This window comes from Dipteris shenzhenensis, chromosome 3, assembly GCF_047967505.1.
Source record: "Dipteris shenzhenensis isolate YYH24624 ecotype China chromosome 3, Dip_SZ_1.0, whole genome shotgun sequence".
In the NCBI taxonomy this organism is placed as follows: domain Eukaryota; kingdom Viridiplantae; phylum Streptophyta; class Polypodiopsida; order Gleicheniales; family Dipteridaceae; genus Dipteris; species Dipteris shenzhenensis.
The window spans coordinates 39,640,013-39,664,067 of record NC_141598.1 but is presented as its reverse complement, the minus strand read 5'-3'; the positions used below and the strand labels follow the sequence as shown (position 1 = coordinate 39,664,067).

At 43.3% G+C, this 24,055-nt stretch overlaps 1 protein-coding gene and 1 pseudogene across 7 annotated transcripts in view; one reads left to right on the top strand and one right to left on the bottom strand.

The window, feature by feature from the left end:
• LOC147903789 (chromatin modification-related protein EAF1 B-like) overlaps positions 1-24,055 on the top strand; it is a 96,008-nt gene that overhangs the window by 45,663 nt on the left and 26,290 nt on the right. For 6 of the 7 annotated variants that reach the window (XM_087401293.1, XM_087401286.1, XM_087401270.1 and 3 more), the window contains exons 17-19: positions 18,142-18,276; positions 18,401-18,502; positions 18,661-18,746. In XM_087401293.1, the coding sequence (XP_087257419.1) occupies positions 18,142-18,276; positions 18,401-18,502; positions 18,661-18,746 (323 nt within the window). The remainder of the gene's footprint in view (positions 1-18,141; positions 18,277-18,400; positions 18,503-18,660; positions 18,747-24,055) is intronic. The other variant, XM_087401260.1, reaches the window with a different exon arrangement.
• On the bottom strand, positions 6,914-8,595 carry LOC147903790 (uncharacterized; annotated as a pseudogene).

The window sequence follows — 24,055 nt, the reverse complement described above, 5'->3', positions numbered from 1 at the left end:
CCTTGGGAGGAGATGGGGTCATCATGTGATGTCCGCATCTGAGTTTGTGTGCTTGATCAAGAGAATGGTCGTTTGTCCCACCAGAGCTCGTGGTTGAACATCGGTCTAACTCATTGGGGGGGGGGGGGGAGGCAAACAAGGCCCTACGTGCGGAAGCTTATGTAACGATCATAGATTTTGTGACTTCAGTGGGGGCTTGGGCGGGGAATAATCCGTATTTGTGCGACATCTCAGCAAAGGCATTATTGATTCGATACCTACCCTCAGTGCCCATTGCATCAGGAAAGAAGTCTCTACTCCTAGCCTGGTGGCACATTGATTCATTGGCCGGTGTGTGACCTGATTGAGATGCTCCTCAGATCGTTGCTATTGCTAGACCCAAACCTCCTCTGTCCCACGATGAAGCAAGCTGAAAAGTGGACGTGTGTCTATGGGCGATCCACAACTCCTTCCCTTGCTCTCCCAATAACTCCTCCATCATGTGAAACATCTACTCCCTCGTGATAAGCGGAAGAGAAGAGGGTCCACCACTACTTTCCTATGGCCTACGAAGTTGAAGCCCCAGAAAGGACAAGAAGGGCTCCCAACTGTTATAGTGGAACCCATTTTTGGGGTTGCAAAATCATGACCGACATCTCCAAATCATGGGGTAGTCGTCAGGTATGCCGAGATAGGTCCAGGGCCCCAACTGCCAAAACTCTGTGAGAGGGGATGCCTTGATGAGCCTTTGGTCTCGGAGACTGAGAGAGAAATGGGGAAGCCTCTTGTGTCGGGCTTGTGGGAGTTTTGCCTTGAGCCGGTGAAGGGGCGCGTTGGGTTTGTGAAAGATGAAGCCACAATCTAGCCAAGGGGTCATGGATCAACCCAAGGGGTTTGTGACTCATGCTGCTCTGTTTGGATTAGGGGGGGCTGTCCCTCCTGCTGTTGACGTGAAGGAGATTGGCACTGGGTGGAGGCCCGACCTGCACTGTGGGGCCAGGCTCTCCCTAGGTGTCCCATTTGTCTGCATCGAACACATTGCCTTCGGAATCGTGCAACCTTAATCCTTTGTCGGAACTTGCCCCTATCCAAGGTCTCTAGAAGGATCTCCTCGGGCAAGGTGTAACAGAGGGTTACTTTTTACTTAGGCTAAAAGTTAGTAGAAAGGCCTTTATTGGCTTGTAAGTGTTTTTTTCTTTTTTTTAGGGGATACCATAAGTTGCCACGTGGCATCCTAGGAGGTAGTCCCATAAGCAATACTGCTTTGTACTGCCTTGGGCCATACCTATATAAGGGCTCTAGTTGTACTTGGCAATTCATTCATGACTTGTAGCTCATTACTGAAATAGAATATACAGCAAGAGTTCAATACTCAGCTGAATTCTAAAAAGGATTGACTTCCTCCTGTCCTTGTGCAGCCCCTCACAAGTCTCTGTTGTAGGTCCAGCCCATGACCTTCCACTCCTACCTTTTCTTAAAACATAAGGTACTTCACTACTCTAACTTTCTTGCATATTCTACTAAATTTAGGGGTGTTTACTGTCAGTTAGGAGCAGTCCTGTTGCATTGGTATCAGAGCACTTTTCATGGGATTTTGTGGGAAATTCTTTGTCCAACTACTTTGAAATTTGGAGCATCTACTCTTGAGCCTAGGGCCTACCTCTGTGCAAAAATTCAGGGCCAGAAGTGCTCTTTGTTGTAAGCTGTAACGTGGCAGGCTCTGGGAAACCCTGATTTTCAAAGTGCATCAGATTTTATGGCTTTTTGCATCAATGGAAAGCCCCTGATCTCCCGATCGTCCCTCTGTGCTGAAGTTATGAAATTACTAAGGTTTGACCCCATATTGCACTCGAATTCCAGTCGCAGGTGGAATGCACCAAACCTTGTCATAGCTAGCTTGTTATGGTCGCCATAGCCTCTAGGTGCTGCTCCTAAACGTTCGTGGAGATATGAGCTCAAATGGAGGAGATATGAGCAAATTCGATTGGCTGGAATAGAAGAAATGCTGCGGAAATTCAGATTTATAACTCCATTTTGGGTCAGCTTTAGTGCATATGGTCGCTCAGCTCCATGGATGCAACTGATAAAGTTTGATAGTGATCTGGTTTTTTGTTACTGAGAAATTCAAAAATTCAGTGCAACAGCTAGCGCAGAATTGTTAGTTGCCAAAGGTTCTAGCAATTTCTAGCCATCCAGGTGTAATGTTATGAAATTCTACTCCTGATTGGCCCTTTGGTTCAGTCTTAGCATAAGGATCGCCTAAACAAGTGGGAAATTTCAAGTTTTCTCTCAGAAATTTGACCTACGAAATTAGGGCAAAACTAGCATTTGGGGCTTTTGGTATTGGTTTTTGATCAGGGCAAGGTAAAGTGTGTAAAGGATTGGCCTATACCTCAGAATATCACCCAGCTGAGAGGGTTGCTTGGTCTAGCATCATTTTATAGAAGGTTTATAAGGCATTTTGCCAAATTGGCAGCTCCTCTCACTGATCTTCTAAAAAAGAATGCTTTCCAATGGTCTGACAGTGCCAATAAGAGCTTTGAAGCATTAAAGGAGGCATTAACTTCAGCGCCTATCTTGGTATGTCTTGGTTTCTCTCAACCTTTTATAATTGAGGCTGATGCTAGTGGAAGGGGCATTGGAGCTGTCCTAAAGCAGAGTCATGGAGTTATTGCCTTTGAAAGTCGGAAATTGGATGACAAGGAGTCAAGTTTCCACATTTATGACCAAGAGATGTTGGCAATACTTCATGCAATCAAAAAGTGGCACCACTACATTTATGGCAGCCATTTCAAGGTCAAGACTGATCATAAGACTCTTAGATATTTTCTATCTCAGTCTTCTCTATCACCCAAGCAAAGGAGATGGCTATCCATTGTGCAAAACTATGACTTTGACATAGATTACAAGATGGGCAAAGAAAATATCGTGGCAGATTCTCTTTCCAGGATATGGGCTTGTACTTTATCATCTATTACTGAGGTTTATAAAGATTGGATCCATGGCATTCAGGAAGAGTATCTCAATGATCCTCAAGCAGCTGCTATGCTCCAAGACTTGCAAGATCCTGTCTGTCAGCAATATCCCAATTTCAAGTTGCACAATGGGCTCTTGTGGTATAATGATAGAATATTTCTTACTGAAAATTCCTCTTATAAGCTGCTAATCTTGCAGGAATTTCACTCATCTCCTATGGCTGGGCATATAGGCCTCAACAAGACGTATGATAAGGTAAAACAAAGTTTTTACTGGAAGGGGCTTTGGAAGGATGTTCTTGCTTATGTTCAAAGCTGTAAGCCCTGTCAACAAAACAGGGAGTTGAATTTGAGGCCAGCTGGTCTACTACAACCTGTACCTATACCTCAAGGTAAATGGACATATATCAGCATGGACTTTATTACAGGTCTACCAGTGACCTCTAAGGGTTGGAACAGCATCTTTGTGGTTGTTGATAGACTTACTAAAGCTGCCCACTTCATTCCTACTAAGACCCAATTTACAGCTTCCAAGGTGGCTAAGCAATTCATGGAGAATGTGTTTAAATTACATGGACTTCCTCAGGAGATTGTGAGTGATCGTGATGCTAAGTTCATGGGGCATTTTTGGCAAGAGCTTTCAGTTCTATGGGAACACTTCTTACCCCAAGTACAACAGATCACCCTCAAAGTGATGGGCAAACAGAGAGGGTTAACCGCTGGTTGGAAGAGTATCTAAGGCATTTTTGCTTTGAGACCCAAGCATCGTGGGATCAATGGTTGCATCTAGCTGAATTTTGTTATAATACCACCAAGCATACTTCAATTGGTATGAGCCCTTTTGAAGCCATGTTTGGCTGTAAAGCTCATGTCCCATCAACCATTATTGATCAAGCATTGACAAGCCAGCAAACCAAGGATGATTTGGCTCACATGCTGCTCTATTACAGCAATGTAAAGATAATATGGTAAGGGCCCAAGCAAGGATGAAGGATTATGCTGATGAGCATAGGAGAGACCTTCATTTGAAGAAGGGGATTATGTATTTCTCAGATTACATAAGTCTAGGCATGCTTCTTTGAAAGGTAATACCAATGTTAAACTTGCTCATAGGTATTATGGACCTTACAAGGTTTTGAGGAAAGTTGGGGAAGTGGCTTATGAGTTGGAGCTTCCACCATCCTCTAGAATACACAAAGTATTCCATGTATCACTGCTCAAGAAGTATTTGGGGCCTAAGGAGCGAGTTATGGAAGAGCTACCCGCTATGGATGAAGAGGGCCAAATTGAGTATATACCTGAGAAGATCCTTGGATTTAGAGATCATGTGTTGAGGAACAAGTCCTACATGGAATATCTTATCAAATGGAGAGGTCTACCTGATGAGGAGTCTTCTTGGCAGCCATCTACAATTGTGGAGCAGTTCCCTCAATTGCTTAGCTGAATTCTATGGTCAAAATTGCGTCTTTATGAGCAGATTTGATTTTCTCTTGCTATATGGCATATATGGACATGCTGCAGCCAGCATTCACTATCCTTTCTCAGATCAGCATGTCTCTCACTGGATTATATGATCAGATCTGTTATATTGGACAGCATAGCTCTTCCACCCGATTGCTTGATTTCTTGGGAATATTATATGATCCATTTACAGATCAGCATGCCTACAGGGAGGTATTTGAGTGAGAAACTTCATTGTTCAGCTGATATGACCAGAATTGATCTGTTCAGGTTTACAAGGAGCATTGTATGTCCAGGTTACAGCCTTTTCAAATTTGAGGACAAATTTCTATTTGAGGAGGGAGGATTGTAACAGAGGGTTACTTTTTACTTAGGCTAAACTTAGGCTAAAAGTTAGTAGAAAGGCCTTTATTGGCTTGTAAGTGTTTTTTTCTTTTTTTTAGGGGATACCATAGGTTGCCATGTGGCATCCTAGGAGGTATCCCATAAGCAATAGTGCTTTGTACTGCCCTGGGCCATACCTATATAAGGGCTCTAGTTGTACTTGGCAATTCATTCATGACTTATAGTTCATTACTGAAATAGAATATACAGCAAAAGTTCAATACTCAGCTGAATTCTAAAAAGGATTGACTTCCTCCTGTCCTTGTGCAGCCCCTCACAAGTCTCTGTTGTAGGTCCAGCCCATGACCTTCCACTCCTACCTTTTCCTAAAACAGAAGGTACTTCACTACTCTAACTTTCTTGCATATTCTACCAAATTGAGGGGTGTTTACTGTCAGTTAGGAGCAGTCCTGTTGCACAGGGACTCTAGGTACTCCATGATCGAGGGAGCTGTCACAAGAGCCCCTCTGGCCAAACTAGAAACAGAGTCACCACCAAGGTTTCAATCCCTAGAATCGAAACAAAAATCTTCTCCTGCTGGGCGGAAAGAAGGAAAAGGCAGCGCGGGATGAGAAAAAGGAAAAGGTGTGAACAAGAGGAAAGAAGGGGGTTTCTGAAGGGTGCGAAATCCCAAAAAATCCCCAAGCAGGGCGAATACAGCAAGGCAGTGTGCCTTGCTTCAGTCTATTGGGGACTGGCAGCGAGCCAGTATGCCTTGGTTCAGTCTATTGGGGACTGGCAGCCAGCCAAGTTAAGGGGGGAGAAAGAAGCCCCCGCAGCCAGATTTGGCAAGCATAGTTACAATCAAACGTTTGGGGGTTCCAAACGTTTGGAGTTTCCAAACGTTTGATAAGTTTGAAAAATGAGAGAGAGTTTCCAAACGTGGGTTTTTTTGATATGGTGATTTCAATAAAAAAATATGCTATGCTGCATATTTTGACAGTGTCATTACAAATAATAATACACAGCTTAACAAGCTTGTAATTTCATTAAAATTCAGACTTTTAAAGCAAAAACCAGTTACAACTTACAACTTACAAACTTACAAGTTACAAGTTACCACTGCCAAACCAGTCACATGTTGAGTTTTGACTCTCAAAGAGTTGAATTACAAAGCTTGGAAGTTGGAACTTGGCACTTAGGCCCATAAATTGAAAACAAAATTACAAAGTCAAAACCTTTTTTCTCAAAAAAAACAGCTTACAAGTTAGAACTTGCAAGCTGAAAAATATGAAACGTGATTTTGTCCCCATGTCAAGGCTAGTAACTAGTTTCTAAATAGTTGGTAGCATCTAAAAGCTTTAAACAAACAAATCTTTGCTATTGCTTCCATTGGTATGTCTTGGGTCTCTTCTTCTTCCTTATCTTCATCTTCATCCTCATCCTCATCCTCGTCCTCATTCTCATCCTCGTCATCCTCCTCGTCCATATCAAGCAACCCATCATCGACATCCACTGTGGTGATTGGCTGCTCAGCCTCTAGCTCAGCTCGCAACTTCTCCAATGTGAGTAAGCGATCCACATCACGTTCCTTCTCAAGCATAGCAAGTGTGAGCTGAAATTTGAAAGAAAGATAAGCCTTTAATCTTCTATGTTCTAGCTTGAAGAAGCTTCAAAATAGCCAAGAGAGATAGGAGATTGAAACTTGAAAGATCCAAAAGACTTCACTCAACTCCATCTTGAGAAAACCCCGTTGTTTGATGTTTCTTGTGAGACGGAGATTTGTATGCACATATACCAATCTCTCCATCTGTGCGGGCTTCAAGCGATTCCGTTTATTTGTATGGATAAGTGAGAATGTGGACCGATTTCTTTCACAAGGAGAGGCACTACTACCCTGTGAAAGGATGCAGATGGCTAGTCGTTATAGCTATGGAGTGCTAGCTCCAAAAGATTCCCACCACTTCACTCCTGTGACCATGAGTGACTTGTCCTTTGCGCCATACGTGAGAATGATCCCTCACAATCACGATACATATTCAATTGGTCTATCAATTTGGTCTGAAATGGCCAACAACAAGTCCCAAGTTCCAAGTTTCAACCAGAAATTAAAATTCAAGAAACTTTGCTACAGCTTATAGCTTGCATAAATGCATCCTAAAGCATGTGCCATATCACTTAAGCCTTACTTGCAGCTCCATATCATTTTTGCTATACAGCTCAATGGTGGTCATCCAACCACTTTGCACCTCTTGATCAGTTTCCTGACCCTTGCCTCTCCAAACTGGATGAAGGACGAATGCAGAAGCATGCAAGGGAGAGTGCATCATATTCCACCTAAGTTACAAAATATCATTGATGTATATGAGTTACTAATAACTATCAAGTATCTACTTAAAAAATGCACAAAAATGATACCACAACTTACAGTTAGAACTTACAAGTGACTCATAAAAGCCCACCTTGACACACATAAGTCGTGTACTTTGTTCACGCGATCCGCTGAAATATTCTTCATGGCATCAAGCTCCTCCACCATCTTGTCCATGAGTTCATAAACAAATCCCATGGTTGCACCCTCTCGATCCACAAGACGGAGAAGCTTCAAGATGGGAGCACACAAGTTCTTTATGATAAGGCATTGCTCCCAAAATGCATTGTCAAGGACATGCTCTTCCACTTTTTTGCCTTTTCCTGTTTTGGAGGTCCGCCATCTTGTCCATTCTTCACTTACAACCATCCTCCTCAATGCTTGCCTTACATCTATTAAATTGCCCAAAACTATGTACATGTAGGTAAACCTAGTGTCACAAGGCTTTAACAACTCATGCTCACTCAAAGAGCGGAACATATGTAAAGCTCTTTGCTTCCTTATGATGAATGTTATAATCATCTATGCTATGTCAAGCACAGGCTTCACCCAATCTAACTTGCCGATGTCCTCAAATAGCAAGTCAAGACAGTGGCAAGTACAACGAGTGAAAAAAATATGGGGATAGTCCTCCTCAAGCATATCTCCAGCAAGCACACAATTGGAAGCATTATCCATGACAACTTGGACTACATTTTCTGACCCCACCTCTTCAATAACCTCTTTTAGGATGGTGAAGATGTACTCACTTGTCTTTAAGTGGCCACTAGTGTCCACTGCTTTCATGAAAATACCCCCATGGATAGAAGTTACCATGAAATTGATAAGTGGTCACCTCCTAGTGTCTGACCAGCCACCATCAGACACTATTGTGCAACCATACTTTGGCCACTTCTCCTTCACCACTTGAAGCTCCTTCTTAATGGACTTCACCTCCTCCCTAAGTCCTTTAGTGCGGAAGGTTTCATATGAAGAAGGTTTCCATGAAGGTCCAACCTCCCCAACTGCTTTGACAAAGTCTAAGAAGAAAGGGCTACGAATTAAATTGAAAGACAAATCCTCCGCAAAAAAGAATTTCCTGCAAGCACTCATGGCCTTCTCTCTTGCAGCCACTTGCCAAGACTGTACAAGAGTATGCTGTTTGCTCCCATAGGTTGGAAGCTTATGCCGCTTGTTACTTGCTTCGTGCCCAATATCGGAAGCTCCTTCCATCTCCACAAAACTGCCATCGTCTTCTACCAAAACTGCTGCACCAGCTGTAGCATCTAACCGCTTGCATATTTCTACCACATCAGGTGGAGGAGCTAGGCAAGGGTTAACTCCTCTGGACTTAATGCCAAGAATATGCCCACGGATTCTATGTGGCCCTCCTTGGTAACCATGACCACAATACACACACTTGCATCTCTTCATTCCACTTGTCCCCTTTCCAGAATCACCTTCAATCTCAACATACTCCCACTCAGCTCCTTTGATCCTACCCATGATGAGGGCTGAAAGTTGAAACTTGAAACTGCAAGACATTGCAATTTGCAAATTACAAGTACTTAGAATTTAGAAGTTAGAATTTATAAATTAGTAGACTCAAAATAACTGCCACTTCCATGTAACCTGTATGTAATAGGTTCAAGGGGCTGATTTAAAGAAGCAAGCTGCAAAATTCAAATAGAGGTATTGAACTTTGAAGGCTGAAGCCTCTAAAAGACTAAAAGTTAAAACTACCTGAGCAGTGAGAAGGTAGAGACTTGAAAGTTGAGAGTCGAGACTCTTCACTCGAGGCTAGAGCTTGCAGCCTGCAAGGATGCTTATAACGTATATGATATATCTGCTAATTGCAATTTGCACCTTGAAAGTAATGCAAGGCTAAGGTCTGAAGCTATCTGCAAATTCCAGACTGCAAAGTTCAAACAAGAGTCAAGATAATAAAAATAATTATAACTTATAAGTGAAGCTGGAAGTTTCAACTTTCAAGTTTCAACAGGCTGTAGCATTCACTTGCCAACTTTCAAGCTTCAAAGATAGGTTCTAACAGGTTACAGCAGCAAGAAAATTACCTTACAGGAGAGAACTCAGCATGGGGGGGCTGGAGCCTGGGACTGCACAGTCCAGTAGAGCCTACAGTCTAGACTCTAGTCTTGACTCTTGAGTAGCGTGTAGAGTAGTCACCACTGACCAGTGGGCTGTAGGCTCAAGGCTGTAGAAGACTAGAGTAGGCTGCAGCCTGCAGCATGTAACCCGTTACCCTAGGGCCTGGGTCGCTTCCAATGCAGGAGGTACGGAAGTTGTCGCGTAGGTATGGGCGTCAAAACGGGCGTGGAAAAAGACGCGAATTTGCATATTTTATGACTGTAGGGTTTTTTCAAACGTGGGTTTTTCAAACGTTTTTCAAACATTTGAAATTTTCAAACTTGTGCACTAAAAGCAAAGTTTGATTGAAGTTTCCAAACGCCTGTTTTTCGAACGTTTCCAAACGTTTGGTAAGCCAATCAAACACGTTTGATAGTAACTATGGTGGCAAGAGCCGTGGGGCAAAAAGCCCTCACAGGCTGCTTCTCGAGTAGCGCAGAAAGCAGGGGGTGGAAGAATCTCCCACGAGCAGCTGCATGACAGCAGCCACAGGCCAGGGGGAGGATAAAAAATGGCCACTGCTGTTTCGTGAACAGCTGCAAACAGCAGAGAAAAACGGGGGGTTTTGGCCCTTGGGGCACAAGCAGAACGTGCGTAGGGAGGCGGGGGGGGCTTGAGCAGGGAGAGTGTCACGGGGGCGTGAAATTCTAAGTACTTTAATGTACTACAAGACTGTGACAACTTTGGTTTTAAAAGTCCAAGCGTGGGCTTAATAATGTGTAATTAAACGCGGCATGGTGCCTAGCACATAAGCGTAATTAATCCCTAGGCCCAAAGGCATTCCAAGGAATTAAAAGAGTGGTTGTTGGAAAATGATGATGTGGCATTTTTAATGGGCCCCCTAGAGGGCCATGTACCTTCAGTCCCCCCCCTAGAGTTCCAGGTGTATCTAGTGCCTTCTACATGCTCCTTTGCCATTCTTGGACCTTCCTGAGCCTTCTAAACTTCACGTGTGGTTTTCTCTCTCATCTTCTCCCTTTGTTGAGATTTTGGACTGGTTTTTCAGCCTCCTTCAGCTGAATTCTGTTTTTCTTCATAACTCCTCACCCGTTTGGATTCCTTGACTTCCGTTTGGATTTCTCGACTTCCCCTCTGCCTCCCCTTCGTAGTGATATGCTTTTCCCTCCGTGCGTTTGGTAGAACGACAGAGCTGAGCACTTCTTTTGCTGGTCGAATTTGCAAAAGTGGCTTTTTCTGGACCTTTTTGCTTCTACCGCCTCATGGGCCTTTCTGTTGAATTTCGAGTAGTCCCACGCACTGGTTGACTGGTTTTTCTCAGTTTTGGAGGACTTTCCGGCGATGAAACTTCTCTCCAAAACCTTCTCAATGCATTCCTCTCTGAAGCACACTTCTTTTGAGCCCAAGAACTCCCATTTCTTCACGACAGAAGTGCTTCTTTTCGCATTTTTCAGTGGAATTCTTGCTGGTCAGCTCTTGTAATTGCTCTTTCTTCATGCCTTTGCACTCCTCTTTGGCTGAGAATGCAATTGGGCATTGGCTACTATGTCCTCTTGGTGATTGAGGACTTGGTTTGAGTTTTCAGGGCTTGGTGAGTTGTGATTTTGCTGCTGCAATTTCTTTTTGCCATAAGCTATTGGTTGGCCTCGTGTGCCGCCTCTTTGTTGGCTCACAGGTGCCCAGGCAGTGCTACATGAGTCATTCTTTGGTTGGGTACTTTGCTGATTTTATTTTGGAGCTTTGAAAAGCTTTGTGAATGCCATCTGGAAACCACTCAAAGAGAGTGCAGCTGGGGTGCAGTGTGATTGCATCTGGACAGCCAATGGAATTGCACTCGGAAAAGAGAATGCCTTTGGGTTGAGCCTATGGGTTAAGTGCACTTATGTGATGGTGTTCTATGCTTGAAAGCCTTGCGAAGGCTTAGTGAATTGGGGCTGCGTGCTCAGTTGTAGGGAAGGTCTCCCAGATGCAACTTGTAATCATTTCATTGTGAAATATAAAGAAATACCGAAAGGGGCGCCATGGTGTTTGGGGCCAATTGGGGCACTTGTCTATGTTTGTTGAGCAGGGGCATTCTAGCCTCCATCCCTTTTTCAGTGGTTTTGTTTGTGAACAAATGGGTAAATGCCAAATGGTGATCATGCAATGGTTAATGGTTGTGATATATGCTTTGTGAGCTGTGAATAAGTGCTGAAGTGATTAAAGGTCTAGTTCCACTGCCCTCTGAGTGATTAGAGGCTGGTTTCATTGGTTCCATTGCCGGGATACCAGACACTCTTTCTCAAGAGGTGGGCCTCGGTAGTTTGGTGGAAGGATATCTTTGCTGCACTTTTTGACAGCTGAATATTACAACCATAAACATGGTGAGTACCCATGAGCAAGAGAGCTCCACAATTCCTCAAAGGAGGAGAAGGCAGGAAAGCCTTAATGATCCAGCTAGTGTACAGCTACAGGGAGCACAACAAATGCCTTTTGAGCAGGCCACACATGAAGCTACAACTGAGCTCAACGGTGATACTAGTTCTAGCAGTGAGTCAGATGATGCTACTATGTTGAATGCACATCTTACAAGTGTAGTGACTGCTTTGACTCAGCTGGCTCAAAATTTGGCTCAGATTGTGCAAACAAATGCCAAGAAGAAGAAGAAATCAACAAAGCACAAGCACAAGAAGAAGAAGAAATCAACAAAGCACAAGCACGGAAAGAGTGAGTACACACATGCATAAGCTTCTCATGGCGGGCCGCACACTCATGCATCAGTTTCCCATGAGGGACAGCCATAAAAAATGACTCAGAAAGTGACTTCCAAGAGAGGAATCACCCAAAAGAGCACTTGAGAAAGAGGTACAAAAAGTACAGCCAGTGCAACAGTATGAGCAGCCAGCACAAGGCCTTGGTTTGGGTTCTTCTACTCCTTAAAATAATAATGTGCAGTCCATAAATGTGGCTGGCCATATTTGAGGTAGCAACCTGAATATTTTGGTATAGATTCTATCTTTGATGCTATGTTGATTTCACCGCCAATTGGGCATAGAAAGCAAGCCATGTATGACAATGTGGGAATGCAGCCAGGCATGCAAGCCACAGCATATGCTCCCATGCCTAATGTTCGGCCAAGCATGGCTCTCCCTAGTGAAGGGAATGCTGCAAATATACAGCCATCTTTGGGACAGCCAATATCAAATGTATATAAAGAATTTAAGGATGGTGGTTCTCATGTCAAGTTTGATACATATAATGGAGTACATGACATGTACAAAGCCCTCACATTCCTTCAACAGTTTGATGCTGCATTTCTTGGGGGTTTGTTTACAGAAGCATCCAAGATGAGGAAGGTCGCCACATTTATGGCCAACCCTGAACTCAACACACGTGTCACTCTTATCATTGGCAAGTTGAGGATGCATATCTAGGGATATCAGGATGCAGAGGATTTCTGCATTATGCCTTTGCCAGAGTGTGATGCTTTGCTTAGGATGCCTTGGATGTACAGGGTGGGGGCTGATGTGCAGATGAGAAACAAGAAGATTTCTTTAACTCATAGAGGCAAAAATCATGTACTTCATATAAAGTTGAAAGGGGAGTCCATCCCTGTAGTTTCAGCTTCTTGTATTTCCAATGTAATAAAGCGTCATATTTCAGCGTACTTGATTCATCCCTGTAGTTTCAGCTTCTTGTATTTCCAATGTAATAAAGCATCATATTTCAGCGTACTTGATTTTTATCAAAGAGGACAGCCAACCAGTTCAGGAAGGCTCTACTCTTTCTGCTTTAGATAGAGAAAGGGCTGCTTTTATTTCAAATTTTTAGGATTGTTTCTCAGATGCACTTCCTCAAGAATTACCTTCCAAGAGGCCGGAGGATCATCTAATTGATATAATTCCATGAAGCTCACTGCCTAATATATCTCCCTATCGTGTCAGTAAGGCACAACAGGAAGAGATAATGTCACAAGTGAAGGAACTCTTGGAAAAGGAATTAATACAGCCAAGTAATTCTCCATACTGTTCCCCTGTGTTGCTTGTGCAAAAGAAGGATGGCAGTTGGAGAATGTATATTGATTATAGGGCTTTGAATAAAGTCACAATTAAGAACCGTTTTCCAATTCCACGCATTGATGATATATTGGATCGGTTGGAAGGTTCCTCAATGTTCAGTTGTATTGACCTTAAAAGTGGATACCATCAGATAAGGATACGGCCTGAAGATGTCTACAACATTGCCTTCCGCACTTCATTTGGCTTATATGAGTTCCTTGTGATGCCTTTTGGTTTGACTAATGCACCTGTCACTTTCAATAGAATGATGGACAGAATTTTTAGAGCACACAGAAAGTTTGTGGGCACTTTCTTCGATGACATCATTGTATTCTCTAAAAATGAGCAGGAGCACATGAAACATCTCACTATTGTGTTTCAAGAGTTGAAAAGACACAAGCTATTAATAAACACCAAGAAAAGTGAGTTCTTTATGCATGAAATTCATTTTCTCGGTCATATATTGTCAAAGGATGGAGTCAAGATGGATCCTACAAAAGTTGAGGCCATAAGGAGTTGGCCAATTTTGAAAAATCTGCATGAAGTCAGAAGCTTTCTTGGGTTGTGTTCATACTATCGGAGGTTTATAAAGTACTTTGCAGAAATTGCTTCTCCCTTGCATGCTTTACAAAAGAAAGCTGTACCGTTTCGGTGGGGACCAAAGGAAAATGCAGCTTTTGAAGACCTGAAGCAAAAGTTGTGTTCTGAACCCGTTATTATCTTGCCAGATCTTGCAAAACCCTTTGTTGTAACTTGTGATGCATGTGGGAACAGCATAGGAGGCACTTTGATGCAGGATGGCAGAGTGGTTGCATATGAGGATAGAGTTCTCAAAGATGCTGAATTGCACTTGTAGACATACGAGAAGGAAATGTTAGCAGTGATACATGCTTTGGCCACATGGAAACATTACCTTCTTGGAGCTGATTTTATGTGCAGACAGATCATCAGTCACTTAGATATTTTCTCACGCAGAGAAAATTATCTGAAAAGCACATGAGATGGGCTAACTTCCTCTCAATGTTCCATTTTCAAATTGTACATGTGCCGGGTAACAAAAATGTCGTGGCTGATGCACTTTCCAGGAAACCACAGTCTAAAGCAGTCTCCAAGAAACCCAGTGTTTCAGTAGTGAGCATTGCTTACAACAATGTGTTAGATGTGATGAAAGATCAATATGTTAATGATGCTGATTTTTCAACTATTTATGATCAGCTTTCTGATGGTCAAAGGCATGATCACTCTGTGTTGAAAGAGGGTTTCATTTTCTGATGGACAATCGGAGCAGGAAAACTCTACCATCTTGGATATGTTTAAATGCTATGTCTTAGACCACAAAAGCAAATGGGAGCATTATTTGCCTTTGCCGGAATATGCTTACAATAATACGGTGCACACATTCACAGGTAAAGCACCTTTTGGAATAGTGGTAGGTGCCAGGAAGATACTTCCCATTTTGCATACAAAAGAGAAAATCTTCGAAGCTGATCGTTTTGTGGAAAGCCTTGAAGAAGCTTACAAGAAGATCAAATATGCCTTGCAAAGAAATCAGGACAAGCAGAAAAGAGCAGCAGATAAGCACCGCAGGGAATTGGTATTCACAGAAGGTGATTGGGTTTTGCTGCGTTTTCAGAAGGCAAGGCTGAAAAATAAGAAAGGCAAGGAAAGGTTGTACACAAAGCTGAACATGCGTTACTATGGTCCTTTCCAGGTTTCTGAAAAGATAAACGAGGTAGCTTACAGGCTGAAGTTGCCTTCGCATTGGAAGATACATAATGCCGAAGCTTATTAAAGCAATATCATGGAGATATTCCCGAGGATTTACCTGATGAGGTGCAGCTTGAAGTGGAAGAACAGGATGAACTTCTGGTCCCAGAGCAGATTCTGGTACACAGAGATAGAAAGCTCAAGGGTAAAGTAATCCGTCGCTACTTGGTAAAATTTCAAAATTACCCATCACTTGATGCGAAATGGATGGAGGAAGGTGAACTGGCAGATTCACTTGGGATATTGCAGCTTTACCTTGATGCTTTTCAATTAGAGCTGACTGTGGTCCGGGCTCCTACAGGTAGTTCAGCAAAGCGAGCGTCTGGAGCATTACCTGGTGTTCGAGAGGGAGGTAGCACCTCCACTCCCTCAGTACAGACGGGCTAACCGTGATTTCATGAGGTCGCTTGATGACACTGTATGTTTCATCCGAGATACTGAGCTGATAGTATTTCTGCTATGAGACTTCATGATATTGATGCATCTTGACTATTGATCGTCGAGGATCACATAGATTTTGAGCAGTGTATATGGATGGATGCATGCCTCTCCTAGCCATATTTTCACTGTCTCTGTATACTATAGCTGCGGCTTTCTTGTATACTCTTTTATGCTATATTTCATGCTCACACATGTGTTTTGCGGCAGCAAACTGTGGTTTGCTGTTTCAAGAGAGGGGTATGTCACGGGGGCGTGAAATTCTAAGTACTTTAATGTACTACAAGACCGTGACAACTTTGGTTTTAAAAGTCCAAGCGTGGGCTTAATAATGTGTAATTAAACGCGGCATGGTGCCTAGCACATAAGCGTAATTAATCCCTAGGCCCAAAGGCATTCCAAGGAATTAAAAGAGTGGTTGTTGGAAAATGATAATGTGGCATTTTTAATGGGCCCCCTAGAGGGCCATGTACCTTCAGTGGTCCCCCCTAAAGTTCCAGGTGGCTCTAGTCCCTTCTACATGCTCCTTTGCCATTCCTGGACCTTCCTGGGCCTTCTAAACTTCACATGTGTGGTTTTCTCTCTCATCTTCTCCCTTTGTTGAGATTTTGGATTGGTTTTTCAGCCTCCTTCAGATGATTTCCGTTTTTCTTCATAACTCCTCATCCGTTTGGATTCCTCGACTTCCGTTTGGCCCGATGGCTTCCCCTCTGCCTCCCCTTCGTAGTGATATGCTTTTCCCTCCGTGCGTTTAGTGGAACGGCCAGAGCTGAGCACTTCTTTTGCTGGTCGAATTTGCAAAAGTGGCTCTTTCTGGACCTTTTTGCTTCTACCATCTCCTGGGCCTCTCCTCTTGCAAAGCTACAGCTTTCTGTTGAATTTTGAGTGGTTCCACGCGTTGGTTGACTGGTTTTTCTCAGTTTTGGAGGACTTTCCGGCGATGAAACTTCTCCAAAACCTTCTCAATGCATTCCTCTCTGAAGCACACTTCTTTTGAGCCCAAGAACTCCCATTTCTTCGCGACAGAAGTGCTTCTTTTTGCATTTTTTAGTGGAATTCTTACTGGCCAGCTCTTGTAAATGCTCTTTCTTCATGCCTTTGCACTCCTCTTTGGTTGAGAATGCAATCGGGCATTGGCTACTATGTCCTCTTGGCGATTGAGGACTTGGTTCGAGTTTTTAGGGCTTGGTGAGTTGTGATTTTGCTGTTGCAATTTCTTTTTGCCATAAGCTATTGGTTGGCCTCGTGTGCTGCCTCTTTGTTGGCTCACAGGTGCCCAGGCAGTGCTACATGAGTCATTCTTTGGTTGGGTACTTTGCTGATTTTATTTTGGAGCTTTGAAAAGCTCTGTGAATGCCATCTGGAAACCACTCAAAGAGAGTGCAGCTGGGGTGCAGTGTGATTGCATCTGGACAGCCAATGGAATTGCACTCGGGGAAAAGAATGCCTTTGGGTTGAGCCTATGGGTTAAGTTCACTTATGTGATGGTGTTCTATGATTGAAAGCCTTGCGGAGGCTTAGTGAATTGGGGCTGCGTGCTCAGTTGCAGGGAAGGTCTCCCAGATGCAACTTGTAATCATTTCACTATGAAATATAAAGAAATACCGAAAGGGGCGCCACGGTGTTTGGGGCCAATCGGGTGCACTTGTATATGTTTGTCGAGCAGGGGCATTCTAGCCTCCATCCCTTTTTCAGTGGTTTTGTTTGTGAACAAATGGGTAAATGCCAAATGGTGATCATGCAATGGTTAATGGTTGTGATATATGCTTTGTGAGCTGTAAATAAGTGCTGAAGTGATTAAAGGTCTAGTTCCACTGCCCTCTGAGTGATTAGAGAGCCCATCTCAGATGACAATATCAAATCTCAGCTATCTTGCCAAAGGTAAAAAAAGAACAAAGCCTATCTCATAATGCCTAGTTAGTAGTGCATGTCTAAAAGGACAAAGGTAGAGTATTAACCTATATTTAGCCTGTGTACACTCTTTGCTATAGGATCATGTGCTCTTCATGAAAAAGATAAACTTTGGGGAAGCCCTGTTAGGGCCCTTGCCTGCTCGTGTAAGCTTGACAGAGAAGCTGCCTGGCTTCGTTTACTGTGAGTTGGGTTGGAGAGAACTTGAAACATCTATGGGTTTGGCAACCTAAGGGTATAGCTTTCCCTCATGGTCTTTGCAGTGTCCTATCTGAGAAAACGTATGTTCGTAGAATGAGGTGTCTTTGTGAGTCAAACAAAGTATGCTAAGGGATTCTTGGAGAAGGTAGATAGTACCAATTCTACACCCATGGTAACATGGCCAAACAAAACAATGGTATCATTGTGAGCCAGACAAAGTATGCTAGGGGTTTCTTGGAAAAGGTACATATGCATGACAGGCTACCAATTCTACACCCATGGTGACATGGGCGAAGTTGGATGCTGACCTTGATTTGCGAGTCTATACTATCTAGGGACCTTGATGTATTTCTCTTTTCAACGTCTTGATTGGAAATCTAAAACGTGCTTCAAATTGCAGATGGTACTGTTCTGCTGGATGTTATAATAGCTTAACTCTCAGTGACTCCACCATGTTTGGTTTGAAATTGATTGTTGGCTTATGTATCTCTTAGGGCATTTTCCGCAAAGCCAAGGACTGCAAAGATCGTTACAAAATGCTGACTCCACCATGTTTGGTTTGAAATTGATTGTTGGCTAATGTATCTCTTAGGGCATTTTCCGCAAAGCCAAGGACTGCAAAGATCGGTACAAAATGCTAACAGAGAGGTCAGGAGGTGATGGTGGTGATAGCCCTGAGGATTCAAGTTCATCGACACCGCATCCCTCATTTTCAGGGAATCAAAAGGTCTATTATAATCTTATTAAATTTCTACGATCAAAGTTCTGTCCCTATTGATAATCTTGAGATCTTGGGCAAAGGAGAGTCACAAAAGGCAAAATCGGGTTTGGTTTTCGTTTTGGATAACCAGGGAAGTACAAGGTTTCTGCCTCAGCATTTGGAGGAGACATTAAAAACCCACATGGAACGTATTTTACAGTTTCATCAGCAGCTCCACAGTCGAAAGGTGCAGGTTAATGCACCCATTTTTTGCTTTTTGGTTTCCTTGTAAACTTGCTTTGTTCACTTATGTATAATCATTCTTTAGCTTGAATGTTCCCTCTGCTGGGCTTAGGCTCTCGCTCCTTGAGAGTTCTGAATTGAAATACCTACATCTTGCCCCTTGTGCAGATTGAATCTCAAGACCAAAAGCAGCTTGTTTCAGAGCATCCGTCGCATGTGGTAAAGCAGAATGGCTTAAGCGGCGGTCCATTAACGTACATTATCAAACCCATTTATTGTCTCTCTTTGATAAGGGCATAGAATACCCAGTCTTGTTTTTCCAATTTGATTTTAATTGGTACATGTGAGAATGGGGGCAAGCACGATCATGGGCATCTATGTATGTCCCCCCCCCACCGCCCCAATCTATGTATGTTAAGACATACACGATCGTGAGCATCTATATATGTTCGACACACAAAAGAAATAACCAGAAAAAAGAAGAAAGTTTCCAGTAATCATAAAATGCAGAACAAAAGTGGTATATCCAATCAACTGTAAATATAAAAGATAAAATAAATCATAGAAGCATGGAGAGTGAGGGGTGCTACTCCATGTTTGAAAAAAATCCTAGAGCATGGAGAGTGAAGGGTGCTACTCCTTTAAAAAAAGTACAAGGCAGCTCATATTCTAGAATACAGCTCATTTGCCAGGAAGGAATTGTCATGTAGTGTCATGGTTATTACAATGTGGCTTAAATTCTATTTATTTGTGAATGGCATTGAAGCAACCCCTAACCAGGTCTGGTAAGCCCAAGACCCTGGTAGGGTACAACTTCGAACCAGAGCTCAATTAAACCGCGGGACGCACCCGCAAACAACCCATAAGGGTTGGAGCTAGCAGCTCACCTCCCAGCCGTAGGTTCAGTACGTCAAGCCACCCCCGAGCCTGGTCTAGACCAGCCAACCAGCCTCGAAGTTCAGCTCTAGTGGGTACTACCAGGCCAGCATGTCTACGTCCAAACGAGTGTACTCCGCACGCTTTGCAAATTTTAGCTCAGCCATGCCACACTTTAGGAGGCCGACTCCATCCAGAGGATCTCTAGACCTCACCTATGCTAGCTGTGGTCACTTCCTTGGTTAGACTACGCTCTAACCTTAGAAATCCTAGATTCTAGGTTAGTTTGGCCTTCTCCTTAGTGCTAGCCTTCGTCATGGCTGAGTCTGTCCTTCACCTCCTGAGTGCCAACAGAAACTTAGTACGAAGACTTTGTATAAATGGGTGCTCAAGTATGTGTGGGTGTGTGGATTTGTACGTGTGAGAGCATATGTTTATACCATGGTCTGCACCCACTGTTGGGCGCTATGATGTTAGTGGGGATGTCATAGTACCTAGTCCTTGCTATGCTTGATGAAGTTTATGGTTTTCAACCTTATGAGTGATTATCATGATTGAAATTGCACTATGTTGTGTTTTTAGATTATCATGCCTTGATTACCCCATTCCATTTGGCCATTCTTGTCATCCTGCAAGTGGAAAAGAAACTTCTAGAAGTGCAAAAGCAAATCAAGTGTACCTCATTGTTTTGACCCCAAAAGAATATCAACGCCGAATTGTGGACGGAGATCCTTCCATCTACAGATTTTCGTTGCTCCAGAAAGAGCGAGATCAATGTCTCAAAGAGTGTGTTGGTGTGTAGTACTAGTCTATGTGTGTGAGTCATGTGTAAGTGCCACGTGTCATCATTGGACTTATCCCATATGCACTAGCTGCTAGTGTGTGAGTGAGTAGCCTATATAAGGCTTGTTCTTCACTGGTCTTGATATCTTGATGAATGAATGAAAGCCTTTTGTCATTTCTTCATTTGAGCATCATTTTCTCACACCCTAACCTATCTCTCTCTCCCTCACACCATGTTTCTAACATGGTATCAGATACCTGATTAGGGTTTCTGCACACCCGCCTCATTTCTGCCTCTAGCTGCCTCTCCTTGTAGTCATTTGCATTTGTTTCCATCTGTCCACAGCCTGCCGCCGCCTCCTTCACAGCTGCTGCCTTCCTTCGGTCCATTTCAGAGCACCAGGCAGTCTATTCCTTGCAGGTCAGCACAGTTTTCAAGGCTTGACAGCACGTGTGAAGGTTTTTGTCGCCAAAAATCAGCCTTTCTGAGTTGCTGCAGCAGAGCCGGCAGAAGTTGGAGATCATAGAAGGCACTTTTGAGCCATTCCAAGGCTGCTGCAGCATAGCCGCCTCTGTTCGGGTCTGTTAGGAGCAGCACGTGTGGAAATTTGAGCCATTTCAGAGCATGTTCATCCCCGTTTTTAGGGTTTCCAGGCTGCTGTAGCAGAGCAGCCCATCCACACGCACTGGTTGCAGATTTCGAGCTGTTTGGAGGGGTTTTCGTCCATTTTTGGAGCTCGTGCTTGCATTTTCAAGATGTTCTAGGGTTGCTATTGCAGAACTGCCTACAGCAGAGGCATTTCCGAGGTATTTCTGGTCTTTCAGCCTGTCCAATCCATCGATTTTGAGCGTGAGTACTTGCAGCAGCATCTTGGTGCTTTTTGAATCGCCGTTGAGCATTTTGGAGCTGTTTTGGAGACCTACTACTTCATTTCGGAATACCTAGAGAGCTGCTTCATACATTTGAAGCTATATCTTGCCATTAGGCACCCCTCCAGCTGGCCTCTTCAGGATTTCGAAGCTGCTCCAGCATCTTGAACACTCCTCTTGCCCACCAGTGGTCTTCCATTGGTTCATTCCTGCACTTCAGGGTATCTACTTGCTGTTATTTGACTTGGGTTCACTCAGTTATACCTTTCCAAGAGTTTTCTTGCTGCTTTTCCATTAGAGTTTCCATTTTGGAACCCCCGAGGGCATCCATCAGCTGCTGGACACATTTATTCAAGTATTTCTTAGGCTGCTGATTCATTTCAGAGGCCTAGACCCGCTCCTTTATTTGCTGGTTATCTATTTCAGCTTGTTGTCTTTGCTACCTCAGTTTGACATGATGGAGCCTCGTCCTTGTGGTGCAGACTCATCAACTCTACCTTCAGCTAGGGATAAGAAGCATGACAAAGCATTGTCGCTTATTGGTGCGAGGTTGGTCAACAAATTGCTTCATCAAACTTGACCTCACTACTTCAGCTAAGGAGAACCTGGACAAACTCAAGAATATTTATGCTACATCTACTGGACCTGAGCAGGAAGCTTCATCTGCTATGTTGCACGATCTATTCCTCTCTGAGGAGGTAGATGATGCTTAGCTCTATGTGTGTTTGTGTTGAGTCAAATAAAGGTTCTCAGCCTTGAGTTGTCCCTCTAATTGAATGTATTTGGAGTCAATAAGAGGTAATCTGCCCTGGGTTGTCCCCCAAAAATGAATGTATTGTCTTTTACTTTGGTTGATGGTATTGACCACCGAGTTCAGAGTAAGGGGGGATGACGAGTGATGGTTTGCCCTTGCCGGTCGCAAGCTGACTGAGAAGTCACTATCACATGGGAGGTGTTGGATGGTTGGACTTGCTCTTTGTAGTATTACGGTGGAGGGGGTATCGGTCTACTCTTGCGTGTTGGGTCTCACACTCTTTGCTTTGAAGGGGGGTGTTGGAGATATCATAGCCAAAGAGTGTGTTGGTGTGTAGTACTAGGTGATCTAGTACTAGTCTACGTGTGTGAGTCATGTGTAAGTGCCGTGTGTCATCATGGGACTTATCCCATATGCACTAGGTGCTAGTGTGTGAGTGAGTAGCCTATATCAGGCTTGTACTTCACTTGTCTTGATATACTTGATGAATGAATGAAAGCCTTTTGTCATGTCTTCATTTAAGCATCATTTTCTCACACCCTAACCTATCTCTTTCTCTCCGTCACACCATGTTTCTAACAGGACCCATGAGATCAAAGTCTGAGATACAAGTAGATTGATAATTGTTTGACAAGACACATGGAGTATACTAGAGGATGACATGCTGATCTCAAACACGTTCCAAAGCCAGTAGGGACTCTAGAGATCCATCCATTCCTTGCCACTCTCGACCCCGGATAGACAATTTCAATATTGTATTTCAGCGATCCTTCAATTACGCTACATATTATAAAGGTGTTTTGCAATGTAGTTTGGTATCATGGGTTATGAGTGAGCTTTGCTAGGGTTCCAATTCGAGTCCTAATGTCTCTATACCATGTCTGCGATTTGTTTCTGGCATCACTTGATCCGCTCCGTGGGTCTACTGCAAAGAGGGTACCCTTGCCAACTAGAGTAGGCTGTAAATCAGCAAATACATTGTTTCTAGACATGATGTGCTTGGAAGAACCACTCGGAAAATACGAGACTGTAGCTGAAGCATCACTCACAATAAGCGAAGTCATGTCATGATTGGCATCATAATTGCAACCAAGAAGGACCAATCTTCAGTCACATTTTCCAGCTTCCTTTTCCTATTCTTTCTCCCACCTCTTTATGCCCTCACTGATATTATGCCAGGCTTCTTACACTAATGGACTTACATTATCTGAATTTTTCTTAGATGGTTGTGATGAATCGGTCCTGGACTGATGGCCATCAAAATGAAGCTTGCCCTTCCCATGGCAAGTGCAGCTGGCTATTCCAAAACATGTCTCCCACGTGGATTACCTTCTTGTAAGTGTAGCAAGAAGCACTAATTGCATTTGCTAGGTGGACCTCATCATCTATGACAAAGCCCCATAGACTCTTAGCAGCTAACACATTCTTCACCATAAGAGTTGAGAAGGAATATTTGCTGCCATCCAATTTATCCTCTTGGGTGAAAACCCAAGAGGATAATTTGGATTCTAATTTTGATTCAGCCATCTTCAAAGATAAGCTTTAGGCTGAAACAACATCTCAACAAAACTCTACAAATGACACTGAAGAAGAATATGCTGCAAATCTCCGAGATTCTAATATTGATTCTCAGCCATCTTCAAAGATGAGCTTTAGGCTGAAACAACATCTCAACAAAACTCTTCAAATCACTGAATAATAATTTTCTCCTCAAACACTGCAATATAAGTCAAATCTCTGCAAATGTTCCTGAATCTGCCTGCAAAGAATGTAAGATCCTGCAAATATATGCAAATTTCATTGGATCTGCCTGCAAGAACTTAACCCAAGCTGCAAAACCTGCAAAAGACTTGATTTGAGGCGAAAGCCCCGAATTTCTCACTCAGATCCGAGTGGAGAAGTAATTGAACATGTAAAACACAGATTTGAGGCAAAAGCCCCAAATTACACACTCCGATCTGATGGCAAAGACTCAGATCTACTTTGGGTCAAAGTAGATCTTGCAAGACTCCTTCAAAGTTCAAACACCTGTACTAGGTGTATGACTGAAAATGCCGCCGTTCCAAAACTGTTGCAAACAGTATCTGAGCCAGTGAAGGTAAAGACCGAACTGGCCGAGCCAGTAGAGAGATGGAACAAGCCCAAGAACCAAGGAAGTTGCCCAAATACTGTCCCAAACTGGTTGCCCAGCTCAGGAAAACTCACAGCAAAGGTCAAACAATGGGAGCCAGGTAGAAAACAGTCAACTCAGAAAAGGAACTGTTTCAAAATGTTACTCTA